This window comes from Trachurus trachurus (assembly GCF_905171665.1).
Source record: "Trachurus trachurus genome assembly, chromosome: 22".
NCBI lineage: Eukaryota > Metazoa > Chordata > Actinopteri > Carangiformes > Carangidae > Trachurus > Trachurus trachurus.
In genome coordinates, this window is record NC_139907.1 from 28072149 (window position 1) to 28095519 (window position 23371).

A 23371-nucleotide genomic window follows, 5' to 3' on the forward strand; every position below is an offset into this window, starting at 1 on the left:
CTTTGTTGTCTTGTCTAACCCTTTAATAAATTGTTTTTTTTTTTGTCTTTGTATGTTGTTGTTGTTTTCCAACCCTCTTGTATTGGCATCACTTAAAAATAAATAAATAATAATAAAAAAAGTTTAAGACTGAAGCAGCCTTTGATGACCTGACTGCAGCACATCGCATACAGCCTAACATCAGGGGTGGGGTCCGGGTCAGTCAGAGTGCACACGGTGCTCCTTTTGAAAGTGAGTTTTAGCCAAATGAACTGAAGAACCCCCAGTGTGATACAAGGTTACTTGAAATGTGATGAGACACTGCAACCCTTCATTAAAAAATCTCAATTAAAAATCACCCAAGCTAAGCAAAGACAAAGTAAAGTGAACATTCATCAATGTCAATATTGATTAAGTCCAGACAAATGAAGCTGCATTTGGAACCACCTGAATCTTTAGTGTAATGAATGAAGCAGTCTGATCACCCAGTTTATAGCTAACTATGGACAATAACCTTAAAATGTGCAAAACTGAACACAATATATATTGTATGTGTCACATGAAAGGAGTTTTTACAGTGACTGTTTAAATGGATGGTCTACTATGACTGATGCTGTTTCCTCACAGCAGATGGCAGGAGAGGACTGTCAGAGACAGACCGCCACAAGACTGACTTCAGACCAGCCTTCAGCAGCAGAGCCGTCAGCACACGGGTTTAACACTAGGTTGCCAGGTCTGCGAGGTCAAAAGCAACCCAACTCAAAACCAATCATAATAATTATTGTAATTACTAATAAACCATGTTACATATGTAAGTAAGCCATGTATTTACTGTTGTACCTTATTTCAGGCAGGGAGTGGGCACTGGGTGTGTTTGGTGTTGATGCTGTGGTTGTTTATGTGCTGCGCTGACCTCATACAGCATTGGCATGTCATTAGTTTTGTCTGTAGGTCATGTGGGTTCAGGATGATCTGGCCTGGAGTCAGTCTGACAAGATTTGGATATAAACATTTGTCATTCAAAATATGAGTCTTTATCCATTAGCATTATTCATATCATCTGTATGCAATGGTCTGCCAAAGCACAACCAGAGGACATTGTTTTTTTTTTTACCCATGGCAACACTTAAAAAGTAGCTAAACTCGCGTGGACCTGGAGACCAGGTTTTACAGCTTGTATGGTCATAGATATGCACAATAGTTCATTCCATTTGTGTTATGTACCAAGTATTAAAGCCACAATCAAAGCAGAGTTTTCCATTGATCCACATCTTTAATATAAACAACGCCGGAGCTCCTTACAAATGTTGTGCACGGACACAAGTTGTGTGGTAAGATTTCATACGGACAGTTGAAAAAATGGAAAATATCTCCAATAAAAATACATTTTTATACATAAAATGTTATATGTGAGGTTAATATGAAAATAGCCAACAGAGGTTATGATAATTCAAATGAAACATTTCATCACATATGTGCTGTTACCACTTTCTTAGCTGCCTATTCAAGCATTAATCACAAAAAGGATGGAGATCATTTTGGTTTATATATTTCAGGAATGCTGCGTGTAAAAGATCTATGAAACTGCAAAAATGGAGCCTCAGGCTACTGGACTGTGGCATAAGGGGCAGCAGTTATATTTACTGATCTCCTGCTCTTGAGCACAGTGTTTACACACACTGCACATCCAGAACTGGTACTCCTGGATGGGCAGCCCTGTCACGATGCATGTGGGCAACTTTCCTTCACCCCTACATGGGAGAAAAAGAGGATTCATGTCAGTAGTTTCAGGGATTTTATGTCGGTATATTATTCATGTTGGCAGTTGTAAATGAGTTTAATGGTTAAAAGGAAAACAAGAAGCCTCTGACAGAGACCAGTTCAACACTGCAGCTGTGAAGCCTGCTATGATTTGATATGATGGTTTATATTTCAATTCATGGCATAGTGAATTTTGGAAAGTGACAGTAATTTATAGCACAGTGTTACATGGACCATTGCCAATAGTTTTAGAAGTAGGTTTGTTACCTTTAATTGTCGGTGCAAGCTATTTTTAGAACGGTGGAGCAGAGCCGTGAGCTGCTCAGAGCTACGCTACGGAGGCTCATGGGATTTCTTGGTTTCCCTCATCAAACTCATCAAATACACAATCCAACAATTCCAAAACGCTCTGGTGGACAAGCTGTGACCTGCACATTCACCACGCTATGAGATAATAACAGAACGTTACAAGACAGAGTTGTTTTAGCGGTAAATTCATGCAAAACTGCTGATGGGCATTCCTGTCAGGGGCAGTCTCTGCATTTGCCTCTAAAACAACTCTGTCTGGTAACGTTGTGTTATTATCTCATAGCGTGGTGAATGTACAGGTCACAACTTGTCCACCAGAGCGTTTTGGAGTTGTTGGATTGTGTATTTGATGAGTTTGATGAGGGAAACCAAGAAATCCCATTAGCCTCCGTAGTGTAGCTCTAAAAACAGCTTGCACCGACAATTAAAGGTAACAAACCTACTGCTAAAACTATAGGGATTATGGCAATGGGCCAATTTGCCAAAATGTTGAATTATCACTTTAAGTGCTTCATCCTCCGAAATGAACCAAACTATTATGTGATTGTTTTAAATTAATCTGTTTTAAAGTCCGATTTAAAACATTTCTGGTTTTAAAAGTGAAAGAAAAAAAAAGGTTCTGCTCTGGCCTCTCTGATTATTGAGCCACTTTTTCATGAATAATTTCACAATTCTTTCCTGATTTTGTCAGTGAAGCTGTAGTTTGGTTTGGTCAGTGAATTATAGTAAATTAACTAGAGGTTTAAGCTGAACACCTGGTGGACCACCTGCCTCTGTTCAAACGGACATAAAAAGGACATTTGTTTAAATGACTCCTACAAGCTAAGGCTGGTTTGTTCTGGCCTCACCCCTCTGCTGATGTCTCCCGCTCCATCGCGTGTGCGTCCTTCGGTGTGTACTTGGTGAAGATCTCCAGGGCGAGGTCCTCATAGAGCTGCCGCTGCTCAGGCTGCAGACTTTCCAGGGACTCCAGTTTGATAAAAGCCTGCGAGCATGTGCCGAACGCCCGGTTGGCTGTGGAGCAGATGGCCAGTAGAGAGTAGATGTCCACTGCTGGGATGATGTCCTCATACTCGCGCAGGTGTAAGGCTTTCAAGATGAAGAGGAAAGGTCCAGAGTTAGACTTCCACTGTCTGCCTGTCTGCCTGAGCCCACAATGCTCCAGCTGCTGTCTGACATATGACTGCTCTCTGTGTTGGAGATGATATCTTGCCTCACAAGACAAACACAGCTTTACATGGTAAAAACAGATGTATGCATCTACATCCCATGAAATGGGATTAAAAGAACATGATTTTTAGTCTCTTACAATTTCAGTTGATTTTAGGTAAACCTTTTTATTTTGTAAGTAAGGGTTTATTCCTCTATAATAACCTGCTCATGCTACATTATCCTGCTTATCACACAGCTTACTAGTAAAATGAATAATTTTAGACAGATTTTGGTTAAAATGCTCTTATGATCTATAAACTGCCCGCAGCGGTTGAACAAGCCTAAACCTGCGGTGAGTCGATGAGAACTTTATTTATAATCCACATTAAACTGCGCGTCACCATTAATAGTGGAATTAGACGGGGGGATGGGACTTGTTTGGTGTTCAAAGTGATGTCTGTGTTGTTCTCTCTCTGGCCCCGGATGACACCAAACTGCGAACAATATTTTTATGATGAGAAGTTGTTGTAATCACCAAACACCGCTTTAGGGGGGTGATCCACTGCAGAGATGTTCCGCCATCAGTCATGACTCAACTGTTTCAATCTCTCCTCTCTTCTTTATTTTCTGAAGCAGTAGACTAATGGAAACGCAACTACTGTCAGGGCTGATCAGAGCGGCGTCCCTAGCAACGGTCTGTGATACAGAAATAACAGGCCTTAGAGCCGCCCACACACCGCCCCGACACAAGCTGACAACCGACGGCCTTTATCCAACAGCTCCGTCGACTCTCTTCAGACACAGTTGGCAGAAAGGAAGCAGTGAAACACATCGCCACGGCTACTGCCGACTACACAGCAGCCTGTACGTTCTGCGCTTGCAGGAGATGCAATAAGTCTCCCTAACAGCGGGCAGCGCTAGTCGTATGCCAGTAATCTGAAACATGAAAACAGGAAATGAAGAAACAGAGAAACCATAGAAGAAACCACAGAGATGAAAAACAAAGCGCACACAACATTAGCTTGTTATTAGTTTTGGGAAGACGTTTTGGAAAACAAAGCTTGGCAGCAGAATGGTCACTCCGGCTGAGCTGATGATTGCGTTGTCTGATCTCGTACTCGTTCTTGTTTTGTTTACTATCGTCATTTCCGTACCCGGCGGCTGTAATCCTCAGACGGCCGACGCCCCCCGACTGTGCGTGTCGAATCGGGCCCAACGGCGCCCGATGGCTTCGGCGCGTTCCCAACAGAGCTGAACACACCAAACAGACACGTACCCGACGTCATCCGACTCTCCCCAACTGTCTCAGGCGGCCAACAGTCGGGCCGGTGTGTTCTTGGCTTTAGAATGCAGTGATTGACCAATCCATGTAATAAAGCCATATAATAACCTGATGTAACATCTAATTGTCACTGGGGCAAACAGGTAAAGGAGGTGAAACAGCTCATCACATCTAATACCCGGGGTCACATGTTATACTGTAACTGAGCAGCAGGTAGGCTAGTGTACGGTGTTACACAACAAAGAGAAACAGTGAACTGTCGCCTTCTAACAGGAAACAGTGAATGTTCTGGATTTTACCTTGAACCCAACAATGAATTCAGAGCAGAACAGTAACAGTAACTTCAGTAATTCAACTGACTGACTTCTCCTTTCAGCCTGATGCGATGCGCAGGGCTTAAAGTAAAAAAAAATCCTGAGCCTGAACTTTTTTCCAAGGAGCGGGGGTGCAGTGGAACCGACGCATAGCCTACACATTATAGGCAATTTAGAAAACAACTTTTTGGCATTGTGCTTGGTGATGTACACAGGGTTCATACACATTTTAACCAACAAATTTCCATGACTTTCCCATGACTTGGCAACAAGTTACCATGACATTACAAGACCTCTAAAACATCAATATATGCATGAAATGTATGAAAACTATGTGTAAAAAAAATAAATAAATAAAATAAAAAGTGGAAATGTCAAAAAATAGATAATGACAATGGGCTTTATCCTTTTTCCACTACTTCCTGAGCTCAAGCCCGCTTCATTATTACATACAGACAAACTGATAAATCCAGGTGTGTCTGACCTCACAACAGCGTTGCGCTGCGGACATGCACGGAGAAAAAAAAAAAAACGAAATCGAATGCGCGCCGTTACGTCCGCTCGGACCACCAGGTTCGTTTGTGCCGACGTCAACAGCAGCAAGAGACCCGACGCTACCTGGCGTATCACTGCCTCCAGCGAGTGACTGAGTCACGTCTCCAGGCTCATACAGTAGCTACGCGCAGGCAGGCCAGGGTTGTCTTGCATACGACACATTTAGCTTTGTCTTTGTCCTCCGTCTTCTCCAGCCATGAACTTCTCTGTGTGCAGCCAAATATTGTGTGTGTGTGTGTGTGTGTGTGTTTTTTTTTTTTCTGAAATTTTCAAACGCCGGAGATCCGGCACGGGGCCGGAATACTTTAAGCCCTGGATGCGTTCAATGTCACGTACCAGTGCGCATGGCGTTCTCCATGTAGCCCTCATACAGCTGCCTCTGAGCCAGCAGGAAGAAGTGATAGGCCTCCGCCCCTCGCCAGGCGCTGTCCACGATACGGTTGTCTGAGGAGGTGGCGTCTTCCTCCAGCAGCCCAGCCAGAGCAAACGTTGCCTGAGTCAAACAAACCACAGTTAGAAAATGCATTTTACCATCAATACAATAAAACCATCAGAGTATGATGGATATCTGATACATCTGAAAAGCCAAATAAAGTGTTTACCTCAGACTTCTTCCCTTTGGTTTTGCTCTGCTGTGATGATTTCACCTGCTCGTGGTAGTTTTCAACCAGACGCGCTGCCAGGACGTACAGCTTCTTCACTCTGAGTGGACGGCTCCTCTTCTTGGCCTCCTCATCTGCCACCTGCAACAGAGGCCACACAGGAAGCATTTACAAAGACTCACTCTCAGTTATCAAAGCACCAAATGTCTTAGCTGTGACATGACTGGTTCTGTTTAATTGCCATACCGTTTAATTGCGATTAAGGCACGGCAATTTTATTTGTAAAGCCCGTTTTTACAAACAGTTTATGGCATCATAACAACATCCTCTGTCCTTAGACCCTCACATCCACTGAGGAAAAACTCCATAGAAAACCCTTTTAACAGGGAAAATTTGGAGAAAGCTCAGGGTGAGCAACAGAGGAGGGATCCCTCACCCAGGACGGACAGACGTGCAATAGATGTTGTTACTGTACAGACAAGAAAACAGTTTATAACAGAGAATGTGAGAAACATGGAAATGTTAACGACAGCTGAAGGAGGAAGCTTCTGGTAGGCAAGGGAGGCAGGGAGAGCAGGTCAGCTTAATGGGAGGACTGGATGGCAGACTGGTTCATGGGAAGGGAGGGCAGGCCGGTCTAACAGCAGGGGAAAGGGGGGGTGATGGAGCTCCGGCGATTAACGATTTAATTGTCTTTTTCTGATTATTTTATGCCACTATTATGGTATAAGCCTAAACAATAAACATAGATCAATAATACATATACACCTTATAAAGAAGAAGAATTGTTTATAATTTATTGTTTATTGAGGATCCCCATTAGCTGACACACCAACGCCAGGCTAGTCTTCCTGGTCTTCCTTCCTATTGGCACTGGAACACATAAATAACTGCATTTCTGTAATTGTGCTGCTGCGTCTGTCTTTCCAAGTTCAGCTAATTTGTCTGGGTGGTGGATCTGTAGATGTTTTTTTTTCATTTCTGGTATTAGCACTTTGACCACCACCTTTTTTCTGCAAATCTGACAAATCACCTCTTGCTAGTTATTGGTCTCTCCTTTTTATTTGTCTAAAAACCAAAATGTGCCCACAGTGGTGCTGTGGTGTTTGGCTTTGTAACTAAATCCATGATGCTGATGTCAACAGACGTTCATCAAAATGCGACTGACAAATATTAGAAATGAAGCTCCTCCAGATAAACAGTTTGTGGCTCCACTCATGTGTCATTAAACCATAGCAAAAGAAAACTGCACAGAGTGATGATGTCATTAAAAGAGGACCAGTCAAACCTCAAATGGTGGAAAATTGTGATGAAAATATTGCTGTTAGTTTCATCCAGCTGTTTTTATACAGATGAATGGAAGCCATTTAAATGATTATACAGAATGATTGTGGTCAGCTCCAATGATTGCAATCAGGAGATTATGTAATAATTCTGACAGGCCTAGCCATGACATGAAGATGATCTGCCTTTCTCCATCCACTCTGTACCATGTCAACTCCACTTTGCCCTCTGCCCTAATAATCTTTTTTTTAATATGTGTTTTCCCCTACACCTGGTGGTTTGCATTTTGGGTCCAGAGCACAAACAAGACACAACAAATTCCCTTTTTTCTAAAAAAATATTAACCCTGTTAAAACTACAGCTTTAAAAGGACTTCACTGGAAATTGAAAATATGTCATCTGTGTGAGCTGACCTGCTCAAATGTTATTTTGTTATTTCAGAAGTGATCTCTATTTTTGAAAACAATGCATAAAATGTTACTGGCACAAACAGCACGCCTACTGTACCTTAAACATGAGTTTGGCTGCATCCAGAAAATGGTGGGCTTTCCGATACAACTCCACCACCTCCAGAGTTTTATTCTTCTCAAGAAGATGTGTGGCGTATTTGGAAAGCAGAGATTTAATCTCCTTCATGTTGTGGGTCCTGGCAAGTTCCACTGCTTTGTTCCACTAAAGGAAAATAACAGCATTCAGTCAAAAACACAATCACAACACCATTGGGTTTACCTACAGGTTTCTGAAAATAAAATTCAATGTTATAAAAACAGATTATACTAGAAATGAAATGTCAGTAAATTCCTGTAATTGAACAGTTAAGTCTGTAGCTGCATGTCCCATAATGAGAACACAACACTCAGAAAAAGACTGTATTTTTTAAACCGTCTGTGGCAAAGCAAGGTAAAGCAGGAACCATCACAGCGACAGCCCATTCATTTCACCGTCGGCAACAGAACATTAACGCAGCAGGAGAAAGTGGCTGGGAGGGAGGAAGTTGGATCTGATAACCACTTCTCCTTTTGGATGAACAAAGGCTTGACTCCAGCACATATTTAACATCCTTTAAAGTCAATCCAGCTGTGGCTGAAAGGTTTTTACAAAGCCTTTGAGGGTGTGTACACTTGTCAGACACAGAATGCTAAATGTTCCTGTCTTGTGTAAATGTTCATCCTGAGTCGTTTTTTTTTTATTCTTGAGCCAAATGTGGAGATTTATGGTGGAGATGTTTGAGAGAAGCATTCACACTCCTGAGCTAAATCTCACTCAGGATGAGGATGGGAGTGGGAGGACAGCAGGTGCCACGGTGACTGCTGTGGTGCACAGCTGTAACAACTGTGCACCCGATCTGTGGATGGCTGAGGGGAAACCAGATGTGCTCATGGTGCTGTATAAAAAATAAAAAGAATCAGTGGCGCCACAGGTTTCGTGTCCCGTCTCTCACCTGGTTCAGATGGACACATGTGTCAACGGCGGCTTTGGGCTGGTTGCACTTAAGGTAGGCGTTCACAGCTTGCTCACACATGCCCACGGTGGCAAACATCTGCCCGATCTCCTAACAACACAGACATGGAGAATGGCAGCAGATGAGATGCTGTACAGCGCGGTACAGATTTAGAGTCACTGGCTCCTCATGTATCAAACGTGCGTAGAATCTGGTGTAGATTCTGCTGGAAATATCAGCGTGCGGCAAGTGTCACGTGTGATTTATGAAAAGTGCGCACGCTGCCGATTTTGGTGTAGGATCGGCGTGGTGTTGATAAATCAGACGGCTGAAAACAATCGCAATTTAAATGTCACGTCCCGATATATAATAATAATAATTTTATTTATAAAGCACTTATCATCAATGTTACAAAGTGCTTTACAAGACAATAACAAAAATAACAGGGTAAGATAAAAACAACAAAGATCGTACAATGTAATGATGGCAAAACGAAACAACAAGAAGAAAATAGAGGATAAAATGATTATGTATCAAAGAAGGCCATTCGATAAAAGTGTGTTTTTTGCAAAGTTTTAAAAGTAGACATTGATTTAGCAAGTCTGAGCTCCTCCGGTAGTTGAGGACACACAGTCACCCCTAGTTTTCAGCTTAGATGTGGGGACAACTAATAAGTTACTGAGGACCTCAGACTGCGAGTCGGCTTGTAGAGAGTTAACAGATCCCAAATGTAACTTGGGGCTTGGCCATGAAGTGCCTTAAAAGTAATCAATACATTTTTAAGATTAATTCTAAAGCAGACAGGCAGCCAGTGAAGGGCAGATAAAACAGGAGTGACGTGTTCTCTCCTCCTTGCTTTAGTTAAAAGCCTTGCTGCCGCATTCTGCACTACTTGGAGCCTATTAAGAGTTTTTAGCTTGAGACAAGTTAAAACACTGTAACAATAATAAATAAAAGCATGTAAAATGATTTCTGCATCTTTAAAACTCAGGATTGACCTGATTCTGGATATATTCCTGAGATAATAAAAACAGGTCTGAACAAGCTTGCTGACATGGTCCTCAACGCATTTAACATTACTCAGAATTGTACAATAAAAACGGTAAAACATGTACCACAATCAGAGTCTTCTCTGTGGCTGGTCAGAGCTGGCCTGAGATTTTTGCGTACACTCACATTCAGATTGACAAATGCCGATCCTTGCAATGTCTTTTTTTGTGTACGCACGTTTGGTAAATGAGGGCCACCGAGAGCTTTGACTTCCACATACAGCTCGGAGAAAAGATCAAACTGTTAATATGTGTTGAACATGTTGCTCACTGGTAAGAGTTTATGATTCTCCGGCAGCACAGAGGTCAGTCTCTCCAGACCGTCGTAGTCCTCCAACATGTAGTAGCATTCTGCCAGTCTCTCCTGGTTACGGCCCTGATGGTAGTACTGCACTGCATTCACCCTGGAAACACAACAAAATGTACAAGTTGATTTATTTGTTCATGGTGGACGGAGGTCACATCTATTTGTGTCTGCAATTACAACCCTGTAGCTGATACATAGACCTCCAAGAAAGGAATGATCTACTTGGATTGCAGCAAATAACTGAATAATACAAAGTTATTAAATTATGTTGTCTGTCAAACTGCTGTTTATCAGGTCAAAGATGGATCTTCAAAAGCTACATGTTCTCATGACTCCTCCACAGAATGGTTTTAAATCCACCTGTGAATGATTGTACATGTGTATAAAAAGTTTTAAATGCTTATATAATTGCTCTATGTGGGAACTGTTCGTTGTACCCTGTAAAGTTCCCTTGAGATAACACATAATAAATTAAATTGGTGCAATGTTACCAGTCACCCACTAAGTGTTTATGTAGGTGTTATGGCAACAAAAAAAACAGATGAATTAAAATCACATGTTTTTACAACTGTATCACAGTGTGTTAGGAAAGCATACATTTAAATAGACCATCTAATATTTATGTAGACATGAATCAGAAAAAAGGAACTCAGTACCACTTCTGTCTGTCAGCAAAGTAGTCTCCGATGGCGTTGTAGGCCTGTTCCAGCAGAGCATCGTCACAGTCACCAGAGCCAGTTTTGAGGAGCTGGAGAACCCTGAACCAGTCTCCCAGCTTGATCCTGAGGCTGATGGCCAGATCCCTACAGAGAAACACATGTCCGTTGTCCACTGTGACAACTCTAAGGCTGACCTAGCAACAAATGAACAAGTCCTGAGTCCAATGGTATGAGGATAAGTTCTAACAAAACTATTATATGTGTACCTGCGATCCATGTCCAGGTACATTCTCTCAGCCTCCTCAAACCTGCTGAAGTAAGCTGCCACCTCGGCCTGTTTCATGGGCTCACTCTGCAGGTTGCCCAGGCGCTTGACAAACCCGATGCCCTGGTAGTCTTTGCAGCGGACAAAGGCCTGCTCAGCTGTCTTCAGATCCAGCTTCTGCAGAGCCGCCTCAGCCAGCAGACGCCTAATGGGTTGATAACAGAGAAAGGCTTGATTAGTTACTGTTACCAATAGGAATTAATGGCATAATTTGACATGTATTTGTGATAACCTGACATGAGAAAGAGGGTTAAATTGTTTTTAAATCTCTAGTTTGCTGTTCTCCATCATCAGTATGGAATTAAACAGTTTTGTGGTGCACATAAAATGTCTGTTAAGTTACAAAGACTATAAAGTCCATAAATAAAGCTCTATTTATCCTCTCCCACAGAACTTGAAATGAATGAAATACCACCGAAATTCATCTTACCGTACTCATCCAAAGCTGCTCTTCAAGAGTCCCACAATAAAATCATACGCATAAATATATACTAAATATGAAAGCTTTTACATTTTCACTCATCAATAATGGTATTTGCTGATCACAAACCAGAATATCAAGAAATAAATAACAGTAACAATCACAATGCACTAAGAGCCCCATTCCATATGAAATCTAAAATAAAGGTGGCCACTTAGCATTTACCAGAGTCTGGGGTGAGGGTTGTCTTCTATGAACTGTGAGGCATCTTCAATTCCAACTTTTTCAATCAGTGCACGACTGTCTCTCAGGGAGCGGATCTCAAAGTTGATGAGGTTGTCTTTGTTTGGCCTCTCTGGATCCTGCAAGACAACACTCCATTGTGTCATACATACAGTATAGATATATGACGATAAATAAAGAATCTCTTTTCATGTCTCTTAACACTACAAAGTGATGAAATATCAATTCACAATTATTTGTTATGTATTAATCCAACACACAGGACACGCCAGTTATAACCAGTGTGATTCTTTCTGCTTTAAGATGTATTTGGGAAGGACAATAAAATATGCAATTTACACATAGACAGAATAAGTCTACTTGTATTAGAATAACTGGCTGTTTCAGATATGTGCAGTGCTATTTAGCTTTTTTGATTTCTTGTTATTATTATTATATGTTTCATTATCTTTAATTTTTTTGAAATTGTGTATAACATTGGTGTTGATATTAAGCCAATGCAATTATAACTATAGAAAGGGGCAGGTACTATAAGTATTTCTTCATCCTGCTACTTTTCATTTATGGTGATTATGTGTACATCATGTAAATATGTGCAATTGTGTGAAGTATGTAAACCATGAATGGAATACATCAAAATGAAATGAAAGATATCAGTATTATTGGGAACTAGTGCAACTACAGCACGTTTTGTTAGCAGCGTTTACCTTCATGATTTCATCAAGCAAGACAGATTTGATTTCCAGGTCCTCAAAGTTGCAAATGTATCCAGATGTTTGGATGGGCTCCTGTTTTTTAAAGATGTAATAGATAAGTGTTACAGTAGTTAGATGATTATTTAAAAACAATACAACAGTTTAAAATAAGATGTTATTTGAGCATCAAACACTCACCTCTGGATCAAGGTTCCTGAAGACATACATCCTGGTCTTCTCCATCATGGCGAAGAGGTCAGGGTTGTCATTTGCCCATTTCATGTCCCAAACGTCTTTGCGCTCAAACTTGGATGGATCTCCTGCAGACGCCTGGCTCCCTGTGCCGTCGTCTGTGGAGGAACGAACCTCCAGGTCCAACAGAGTCAGCACGCCTGCGATGTCGATTATCGCCAGGCGACTACAGGAAGTAATGATTACAGCTGTTCAGAGCTGACAATGGATATCTGGACACTTTTATTATTACAAAATAAAAAACACTGATGCGTACCTGGAGTTGCAGTTCAAGGACAGGTAGTAGGCTCTGTTGTTCAAGGTGTATTTCTGGATAAGAGCAACATTGGGGAGACTGTATCTGTGGATGGTGCCAGACTCCCGGCCCTACAACCACACATGAACCCAGCCAATCAGTGTTTTACTTCAATTCTACAACAGTGCTCAGAATTGTACAATAAAAACGGTAAAACATGTACCACAATCAGAGTCTTCTCTGTGGCTGTTATACAGCAGATGGGATCTCGAGTTGCCTGAAAAAGCAGAAATAAACATGATCTTTTTAAGAAAGATACTTTTTTCCCCTTTAAATTGATTCTGTTCTGAGTTAATAATAAATATTAAAGTTATCTTATATATTAGCTTTATATTAAAACTTTAATTTAGGAATGTTTGAGACTATTTAAATTAAAAATGTATTTATCCATACTGAGAGTGCCAATTAAATATAAAATAAACATCCTCTGCACTAAATGCCTCAGAAATCCACTTACTGTGAAGGCTTTGGTAAAATCTGGACCGCTGTCGCTGGCTCCAGATGGATTGCTGTCAATGTGATAGACCCTAAAATGACAGGAAGTGGAAACAAATGAGAGAGAGGCTGAGAGGCAGCCAGACAGACAAACAGCTGCCCTTTCCTCCGAGGTGACTTGTGATTTCGATACCGGGATGGTCTTGGCAGAACATTAGGTCATGCCCGACCTGTCTGGAACCTCAGTGGCATTTTTATTCAGATGAATGAACCCTTTTCACCGTGCTGTCAGTCCCAACACTCACTACACTGTAACAGTGAGCCAGTAATCCAAAGGTTTCTTCCACTGACTCACAGAATGCAGCCCTGTGGTTATCTTGCCTCCCTGCAACTTTCCATGATCTGCTTGATATGTACTGTTAAGTTCTGATGTGGTCTTTCTACTTTGTCCCCACCTACCTGGATCTGGCTCTTTTTTTTTTTTAATACAAGCCTGATGTCTTCATGACACTGTTCGGTGTAGAGATAATGTGATGCCTTTCTGGGAAGAGGAACACCCACCTCTCTCTTCCCTCCCTCTTGGTTCTGGTCACTTGGTTGATCTCCAGGGCCGTTAGTTTCTTTGCCACTCTGTACTGCCACAGGTAGAAAGCCTCTTTGGATGCAGCAATCACATGTGTCTTGGTCATGGTGACAAACAGTGGATCTGAACCAAGTCAACAAGCAACAGATTTCATTTCAGAGGTGACAATCAACATACAGTATATGAGTAAATGTATTATTAACTATTTAGTTGTGTCATTTGGTAGATCACATGTCTTTAACACTGTGTTAAAGAGTCACTCATCAAGATGTTTTCAGCACTATTTGTTTTTCAGTCTCAGTATATAAATGAACAGTAACTAGTTGATTGTTGGAAAGCTGCATAAAGCACATTTTATACACTTCCAGCGTACGTCACCAAACTGCATTGTAAAATCTGGAGAATAAATGTTTGTAACTTTGAACTATAGCCATGTTTCCATCCACTTGTCGATCGAATTATCTGATGATCGATCAAAATATTAATGCGAATAATGCCGGTTCAAGTGCGTTTCCATCTAAGACCTTAAAAATCAAATAAAAAGCCGTCCGTAATGACGTCATGTGCTGTTTTGCGATCATTCTGCTGTATTGAATCGTTTTCTTGCAATTTAAGGTGTTTCCATTCATTTTTGTACTAAATCGCAAAATAGAAGGACGTCCATCCTTTATCTTTAACTGACTATCCGAGGTCGGGCTGCGCACAGGCCAAGTGTGACGAGCTGCTGGAGTCGTTGCCTGGAAACCACTGAACCATACGCAAAGAAAATCCGATGAGATTGACAGTATTGTAACTTTGTATCGATATTCACGATATTTAATTGAATTTTACTGTTTCCATAAGGCATTTTTAATTGGATATTGCTAAATGTGAATAAAAACGTGTGGATGGGAACATGGTTTATGACATTTCTGAGGATTCATTCCAACAGACAAGTTGAAAGGATAATACAGTGTGTTCTCTCCACTTTGACTAGTTAGTTGAAAGAAAAGAAAAAACAAGGTCACCGGAGGAGAAATCTCCAAAAGGTGCACACTTGGACTCTTGTTATTTACTGAGGTGGGATATCTCATTTATCTCCTTTCAGACTTTGAGCTTTCTTGGCATGCTCTCCTCAGCAAACATTTGACCATGCCTGAATATCTGCTGAATATCTGTGTGGTATAAAGACGCCCTGTGCTCTCTGTCTATTTGCTATAGGATGCTGTGGAAACATGAAAGATGTAGTCATGGGCAGCAGGAGGCAGAATGCCAACCATGATTTCACATGTACCTTCACACAAGGTGTGATCTCTCACTGTCTTGAAAAGAAAATGCACCAGCTCTTTGGTAAATTAAGATTTCCTTCAGCCTGCAGTCGTGCCCCAAAAAGTGTGTTTCAGAGTTGACTTTTTTGTGCTCAGTTGTTTGCAAGCCTGGAGGACAAAGCGGCATTATCTTAAAGGGATAGTTCAACATTTTGGCAAATTGGCCCATTGTCATAATCCCTATAGTCATAGCAGTAGGTTCATTACTTTTAATTGTCAGTGCAAGCTACTTTTTAAACGTGAGCTGCTCAGAGCTACGCTACGGACGCTAACGGGATTTCTTGTTTTCCCTCATCAAACTCATCAAATACACAATCCAACAACTCCAAAACGCTCTGGTGGACAAGTTGTAACCTGCACATTCACCACGCTATGAGATAATAACGGAACGTCACGAGACAGAGTTGTTTTTGAGGCAAATGCAGAGACTGCTTGCTGAAAAACTGCTCCTGTATGTATGTATTTCTCTATTGATCACTGATCGCTCACTGTTTTTTTGTTTGTTTCTATATTTTTGCTTATTTTCTTATTGATCTGCTTGTGTTGTTTTACATTTGCACTGTTTGTGTGTAGCTCTGTGGGAGGGTGGGATGTGGGGGGGAATTTATAATATGCCATCATCTGTGTTTTGATATTTCATATTGACCGTCTTGTAAGTTATTGTGTTGTTGTAAAATGAAAAATAAAATGAAAAAAAAAAAAGAATATGTGTTGCCTGGTGCTTACCGATGTCAATGTACTTTGAGTCCAGTGGCGTCCCAATGGAGTTGCACAGAATCAGGACATACTGTAAAACACACAGCACACTAACATTATACTACAGGTCAATCTAAGATCCCATATCAGAACAATTAGTCCTCATTTTGGGAGTGTGGTTTTAATTTGTACATTACCCGTGCATGACTCCCAGACTCTAACTCAGCATCCTCCTGTGTGGCATTGAATTTGAAAAACGGGAGGCAAGACAGTAGAGAAACATTTGTGATCCTTAGCTCACTCTACATCTACCACATATCTGCCCTAATGTGAGTCTCTAAGTCTGCTCATGAGACGTATTTCATAGAGTAGATAACTGGTAAAGATCACATCTGTTACAGATTACTGCAGGCCCAGTGTTTGTTTGCTTCCCTTTCACTTTGTGCTGTGTGTTGAGTTTGTACCTGAGGCTGGGTGTCGTCTGCCTTGCTGGCCAGGATGCAGAAGTCCCCCGAGGTTGTGATGGACATCAAGCTCTTGACATATTTGACAAACTTCTCGTTATTTTTGGTGTCCCAGAATACCACGCAGTACTCCTGTCGCTCTGGCTTGGTGTAGGCATACACTACTGTGCTGCAACAGTAGCCCCACTGTTAAAAAAAAAACAGAGCAGGTGAGATTTACCTTCTGTGGGAGTTTTTAAAACCTTGGTTAGTGTAGTTTGGTAGGCTCACACAGAGGTTTTTCATCAGCGCTCCCTCTGATCTGTGTCTCTGGGTTCTTCTTCACCAAGTAAATACAAATGAAAGAAGTGACACTCCCTCAAATAAACCATTTGTTGGAAGGTATTTAGTAATTTGGTGGCAAAGTTGAAGGTACATCCCTCGTATAGTAATTTCACTGTAGATTCATAGTATAAGATAAGATAAGATAAGATAAGATAAGATAAGATAAGATAAGATAAATTAAAATAAGATAATCCTTTATTCGTCCCACGATGGGAAAACAAAATATACCGTAGATGACCATTTAGTAGCCGGGGCGTTTAATATGCTAAATCGACTTGGTCGACTCGTTTATAAGAACCAGGCGTGTATTTGCAACAGGCTACAATTTATTTTTGCAATGAGCAGCACCAGACCATCATGCAAAGAACAGGGAGGTCACCATAGCACCACTGGAACAAAACTACTTTTTTCCGCGACACATATTTATTGACATCAGACAACAAAGACAGTTTGTCTGTGTTACCGCGGCACAGGGAGCTGATCAGAGCAGCCAATCAGATCAGTGTTACGATCGAGCGGGGGTGTCGACCGCGGTAATTTCAACACTGTACATTAACGCATTTATCTATTTGTTTTGTCTATTCGTAGTCATCCCACTAGCGCACTTGTGTTTGTGTGTGTGTGTGTGTGCGCCTGCATGCGAGAGAGAGAGTGGGAGGAGGGGCTGACTGACAGAGGTGAGAGCCGGTGAAACGCTGTTAAAAAAACCTTTTTTTTTCTGTGCAAGACTATGGTAAACACTTACTTAATTAATTTAATTGAACCAGCGTTTATTATGCCAAATGAGGTCGGACTATTAGCTCAGCTATTAGAGCACGGGCACGTATTTAACAAATAAATAACAAAAATATAAACACATTCCAGCAGTAGTGTATGAATAATACAGTATGTGGAGTAGAGTATAATAAACATACATGTTAATAAGCCAGCTGACCACATCTTATTACTGTGCTATGTCTCACTTCACCATCTTCCTTTGAAATAGATCACATGATCAGGAACAGGAATATGATCCTATATTTTTGGACAGTTTTTAGTCACATGACTTTAGAAGTGAAGACTGTTTCATAAACCCAGGCACTACTGAAACATGTTAGCACTGTGCTAATATAATCAAAACAATTATTGATTTATTGCTATTCCTGATTTGAGTTTTACTACATATTTTTTTCATAGTCAGTTTGCAACTGACCAGCATTTTAACCATGCTCCTGCCACGGTAATCACAGGTTTTTCTGTGTAAGAGGATCATGAAGAATAGTTTCTTTCAAAGAGTGTTAATTAAAACATAACCAAAGGTGTTGGCATTTACCTTGTAATCTGGTCTTATGTTTGCAAAGTAGATGAAGGAGTCCACGGCCAGGCCGATACGCAGCCCCCCTCCCTCCCAGGCCACTCCTGTCATCTGCTTCCCAGGAACCTTCAGAGTTCTCAGATGCTGTGTGAACACAAGATAGCATCACATTGAAACATTCTAGCATTTCATAGCATTTGTGGTTCCCCACCTACTCAACAAAGTCGGATGGGCAACTGTAGTTTAAAGGGATAGTTCACCCAAAATTGAAATTTCACTCATTACCTACTCACCCTCATGTGGACTAAGGGCTGGGAGAAGTTTCAGAGTCCTCCGTGGCTTCTCTGAGTTACAGGGGGTCTCGGCGTAGCAGTGCATGTCCATATAACGGTTGCAAATGGATACCAACTGTCTTGGTAACAAAAAGACACACCAAAAAACATCCAAATACCTCCATAGTGCTCCTATGTAATGTCCGTCTTGTATTAAAGCCCCGAAATGCGAAATTGTCCCGAAAACAATTAAATAAGTCTATATTTCAAGCTTATTTGTAGCGGAAGCTTCTCGAAGCTCCTCTTCCCGGTTCGTCAAATTTGGACGAACCGGGAAGAGGAGCTTCGTGTCTTTTTGTTACGAAGACAGTTGGTATCCATTTGCAACCGTTATATGGACATGCACTGCTACGCCGAGACCCCCTGTAACTCAGAGAAGCCACGGAGGACTCTGAAACTTCTCCCAGCCCTTAGTCCACATGAGGGTGAGTAGACAATGAGTGAAATTTCAATTTTGGGTGAACTATCCTTTTAAAGGTAAATTATTATTAATAGAATTAACAAAAATACATAAAGTACATAAAGCACAAAAGAGACTGTATTCTTTATCAGCTTCTGTTTGGTTTGCTGTGGCTGCGTATGTCTTTGTTCATGCATAAATAAGGGAACAGTATCTTCACCCCCACCTCTCCAAATGGCGTGTAGAACTGCACCACATTGAATTCTTTATCCATATTTGCAGCTCTGAGAGAACCAGCCACCGCCAGGACACTGCCGCAGTGATTCCACTGGATACTGACCACATTCATCAGAGCGTCAATACACACTGGGTCTGTGAAACAAGGCAGCAAGCACAGCTCATCAGTACTGGGAAACATTTCATTGAGGCATAACCTGGGGAACATAGTACTGCAGTCTTTTCTTACTTTCATCATTCTCGTAGCGCATGATCTGACACCGTCCATTGTCGAAACAGATAGCTAGACACGGACAGTCTGGCTCAACGTAGCCCCCGGTCCCCGCGTACCAGTGGATGCCTGCTATACTGACAGCTCCCGTCGCGTTAGTGAGGCAGGTGATCGTCATTTTCATCTGAAACGTAACACAGAGAAAGCCAACACTCAACAGTCAGCATGCACTGATATGTTGACTGATATATGACTGTTGTATTCTGGATAAATGAATTTATACTGCACTACTGCATTTCCTCAGGTCACTTTTACTTTCTACTATGTTTGCACTTTTGATATATTTATATTTATGGCATATAGCTTATATTTATATTTCTAATTCTGTCTGAGCTAATTGAAACAACCTTTAAATCAGTTCACTTGTATTCTGAATGACAATAAAATCTGTTTAATGTATCTTGCGTGCGTGCATGCGTCTTTCTAAAAGTTACAACAATGTGTGAGGAAATTTCAAGTCCTATACAAAAGAGCTTTTAGAGCATTTGCAATTATCTCTAGATTATAAACCAGTTAATATCCCTCCACTGGAGGCTTTAAAGAGATTCATCTTTTGCTCCATGGTATAGAACAAACCTGCCATGATTCCATGAGCACTGAAACTATCTACAAAATAAGTGTGCACAGCCATTTACTCGAAAGGAGTCCCTGCACTCAGATCGGCCCCCAAAAAACCCCCGGGTGGGGCTTGAGATGTACTCTGTGCTGATTGGTCAGACTGAAAGCGAGATGACACCAAGAGAAAGCCCCGAAATCAGCTGCATTTAAAAAAAAAAAAAGTATCTACACAGCCAAAAAAGAGAGAGAATAAGTCACTAAAAGAGGTATGAGATACAAACAAAAAGTAAGATAAATACGCAATTGCAGGATTACGCAACGATCGAAACACAATTAAAAACCCAGCTTTTTTAGAAAGCGTCTATACTGCTGGAAGAAAACAACAACAAGAGCATTAAAGGGACAACGAGGAGTTTTGGAGAAGCAAAGCGTTTTCACACTACATTTATGAGCCTCCGCGCGCAGCCGCGCACCGTACATTTCTTTGACCGGCGCAAGACGGACTCATGTTTTCATTCATCAAGAATTAAAGTCAGAGGTTGGAAGACGATCACATACCATCGTAGTTCCGACCATAAACGGCGATACGGCGGCGTTATTCTCATGACTCGCCACGAAACCGAAAGTAAGGAAACGCTGGTTGGCTCGACCAGCATTTCCACCACCACTAATAATAACAAAATAACCATAGAGACAAAACGATATATTTATCGAAAATGGCCCCATTAACAAGTGTGGGTAACGTAGATTCATCCACATTAACGTGAGACTTTTTTATAACCAAATAGAAACTCCTCGTTGTCCCTTTAAAAAAAAAAGCTGCAAAAGACTGTGTTTTGATCGAAACTGTTGCACATCACCGCAAGAATCGGAGGTCATACCCGCTGAGAGGACCGAATGAGAGGACGGTTCCTGTAAAAGTTCCTACTCCCTCCCTTTACCAGGAACTCCTGCCAGTGGAAACATGTCTATACTTAGATGACCAGATGAGACTTATGTACTTACAATGAAGTTCCCTTGATTGTCATAGATCTGGACTTCCCCATTGGCCATGCCAAAAAGGAGGATCTTGCTGTCTGGAGACCATGCCACATGTGCAAGCTGATTTCCCTTTAGCTCCTTTCCCCAAATCCGGTTACCTACAAAAACAAACCCTCTATGAGTTACTCATTTAGAGAGAATGTAAACAATGCAATCTTTGTCGAGGGAGTTTCAGTGATTCTAATCTAAATTAGTTTGAAAAAACTATTGTGACTGATAGCTATTTATTAGATTTCTAGAAATCACACTATAAAGCTTTTTACCATCTACAGAGCCAACGATGACAGCTCCATCTTCATACACAATGCAGATCTTCTGACCGTCAGCGTTCCAGCTCATGCTCCTCACCACCGACTTGTTCCTGTTGTTGATCATCTCCTCATACCATGCACCTTAGGAAAGGACAAAAGACTGTTAAATATAAATGGCAAATTATTTTGAGACAGCTTGAACTTTCGGTTTGTATTAGTTGTCACCTTTATAGAGCATCCATACAATAATGAGTCCATTCTGGTCACTGGTTGTCAGCTTTTCGTACTGTTCGTTCCACGTGACCACTTGCACTGCACCTGCATGTGTAATAATGGTTTAGCATCAGACAGTTTTTTTAGGGCATTACATAAGCTGTGGCATGTTACCATGTGGATGCTGGCTGTTAGTCACATACTTCAAACTTTATTTATTTATGAAGCACCTTTCATACAAAGAATGTAACACAAAGTGCTTTACTATAATGATGATCCGGCAATGACTGAATGTAACGTACCACTGTGTCCCTCTAGAGTCTGGTTCATTGACAAATTACTGGGTGCAGCAAGGCCTTTGAGTTTGGCATCATCTGTTGAAAGAGAAGTTTAGATGTAGAACCGCAAGTAATTAACAGGTAACACTCATAAAGCAAATCGTTCAAAACGTGTGACACATAAACAGTTGAATATCAGCACAGATTTCTAATCATTTTTGTTTTGGTTGGTGATTTTTGGCACTGGTTTCACATAATAACACTTAGTCTGTACAACAGACAGACTGACCAAGGTGGTACCATTTCTACTTAAAGTGTCTGGACCCTTAGTTACCATAACAGAGCCAAAAGGCTTAGAAAAGATTACTTACACTGTGTACGAGCCATTTTCATTAACCCTCAAATCTCAGTCACATGGGTCTTAGATAAGAGCTCGGACTGTAACAAATAAACTTGAACGAGCAGCTTCATCACAAAGAATAATTTGAGTTTCTGTGCTTTTTAAGTGATCACTTTAATTTTACACTAAAGCAAAACAAATACATAGAATACATCATGTGACAGGCATGTTGATTGATACAAAGCACCTAAACCATGGCAATATCAGTATGTAGGTGATTAACTGTGGGCCTTTTTGTAATAAATTGTGCATTTTGTCAATATACACTGCATTTACTGGATGTCAAATAAGTATTATACCAATGTCTTCAAAACTTAGAAGGATAGAGGGACTGAATGCGAATGTGTGTGGGTTGATTAGTTATCTGGATTGTGAGGCCATGACATCCCTACAGTGTGTACGGTGGCCGTGCAGGTCCTCTGCTCCATCACTCTGACCTTACCTGTCTGAGTTTCAAGCTTCAGTACCCTCAGGAGACCGTCATCCCCACCACAGGCAATGAACCCCTGGTCTTTGTTCCAGGAGACACATTTCAGGTGGATGTTGTTGGGGATAGCAATCTAGAAGGCAATTGGAAAAAAATACAGCCACGTTAACTGACGCTCTACGTTACGTCTTAATAAAAGGTCTGAGCCTAGCAGAATGGCCGTGGCACTCACCTTCTTGCTGAGGTAGATAAACATGGTGATAACGGTACACAGCTCTGTCACTGCACCAGTAAGTTGGAGTTATGTTGACTATCATTAAAATACACAGGGCTGAAAGCAGCTATATTGAGCTAACAAAGCTAACGTTGTCAGCCTAGCTTACATTGTGCAGCCTGAACCGTTAGCTGTTACTAGTTAGCCTCTGGTTAGCCTGCAGTAAACCGCGACACGGTCTCCTGGTGCTGAGGATGAACGTGAAGTGTAACTTAGCCTGACAGAGACGGCGGCTAAAGTATTGAAAAACCAACAGTTCAACTTCGACTTGTCGCTGTTTGTGTTGGCTGACTTCACTAGACAGACGCCGTCGCTTCCCTCGGTCTCCCGTGGTAACCGTAAACCGGAAGTGCCGTGATTGGTGTGACACTGGTAGTTGTAGTTTTTTCCCAGGACGCGCTTTTGAAGAGCCGCCTCTTACCATACCCCACCACTAAGTGCTGCTCTTCATTTGTCTTCACTTGGGATTCATGTTGCTGTTATGTGTTGCACAGGGGAACTGTAATAGAAACAACTGACTACCATGAACAAAATCACAGCATATCATCACAGCATACCAACATTAAACAATGCGTAAAAAATAGACACCCCAGGTGAATATGGGGTCAACATTTAAACTAGATATCACAATGAAACTTCTCGAGTTTCTTAGGCCTACATT

The 23371-nt window shown here is 41.3% G+C and overlaps 1 protein-coding gene across 1 annotated transcript; it reads right to left on the bottom strand.

The window, feature by feature from the left end:
- Positions 1-1284: 1284 nt before the first annotated feature.
- wdr35 (WD repeat domain 35) lies at positions 1285-23033 on the bottom strand. The gene is made up of 27 exons (XM_083998236.1): positions 22669-23033; positions 22452-22569; positions 21634-21705; positions 21344-21436; positions 21131-21259; positions 20832-20965; positions 19227-19392; positions 18987-19132; positions 18047-18172; positions 16411-16596; positions 15977-16037; positions 13922-14066; positions 13383-13452; positions 13089-13142; positions 12887-12996; positions 12577-12796; positions 12391-12471; positions 11666-11802; positions 10961-11164; positions 10692-10838; positions 10000-10132; positions 8680-8790; positions 7746-7910; positions 5955-6095; positions 5689-5845; positions 2898-3138; positions 1285-1730 (listed from the first exon to the last, which is right to left on the bottom strand). Exons 1-27 carry the CDS (start codon positions 22690-22692, stop codon positions 1580-1582), a joined length of 3522 nt encoding a protein of 1173 aa, XP_083854362.1. The 5' UTR covers positions 22693-23033; the 3' UTR covers positions 1285-1579.
- Positions 23034-23371: the final 338 nt, after the last annotated feature.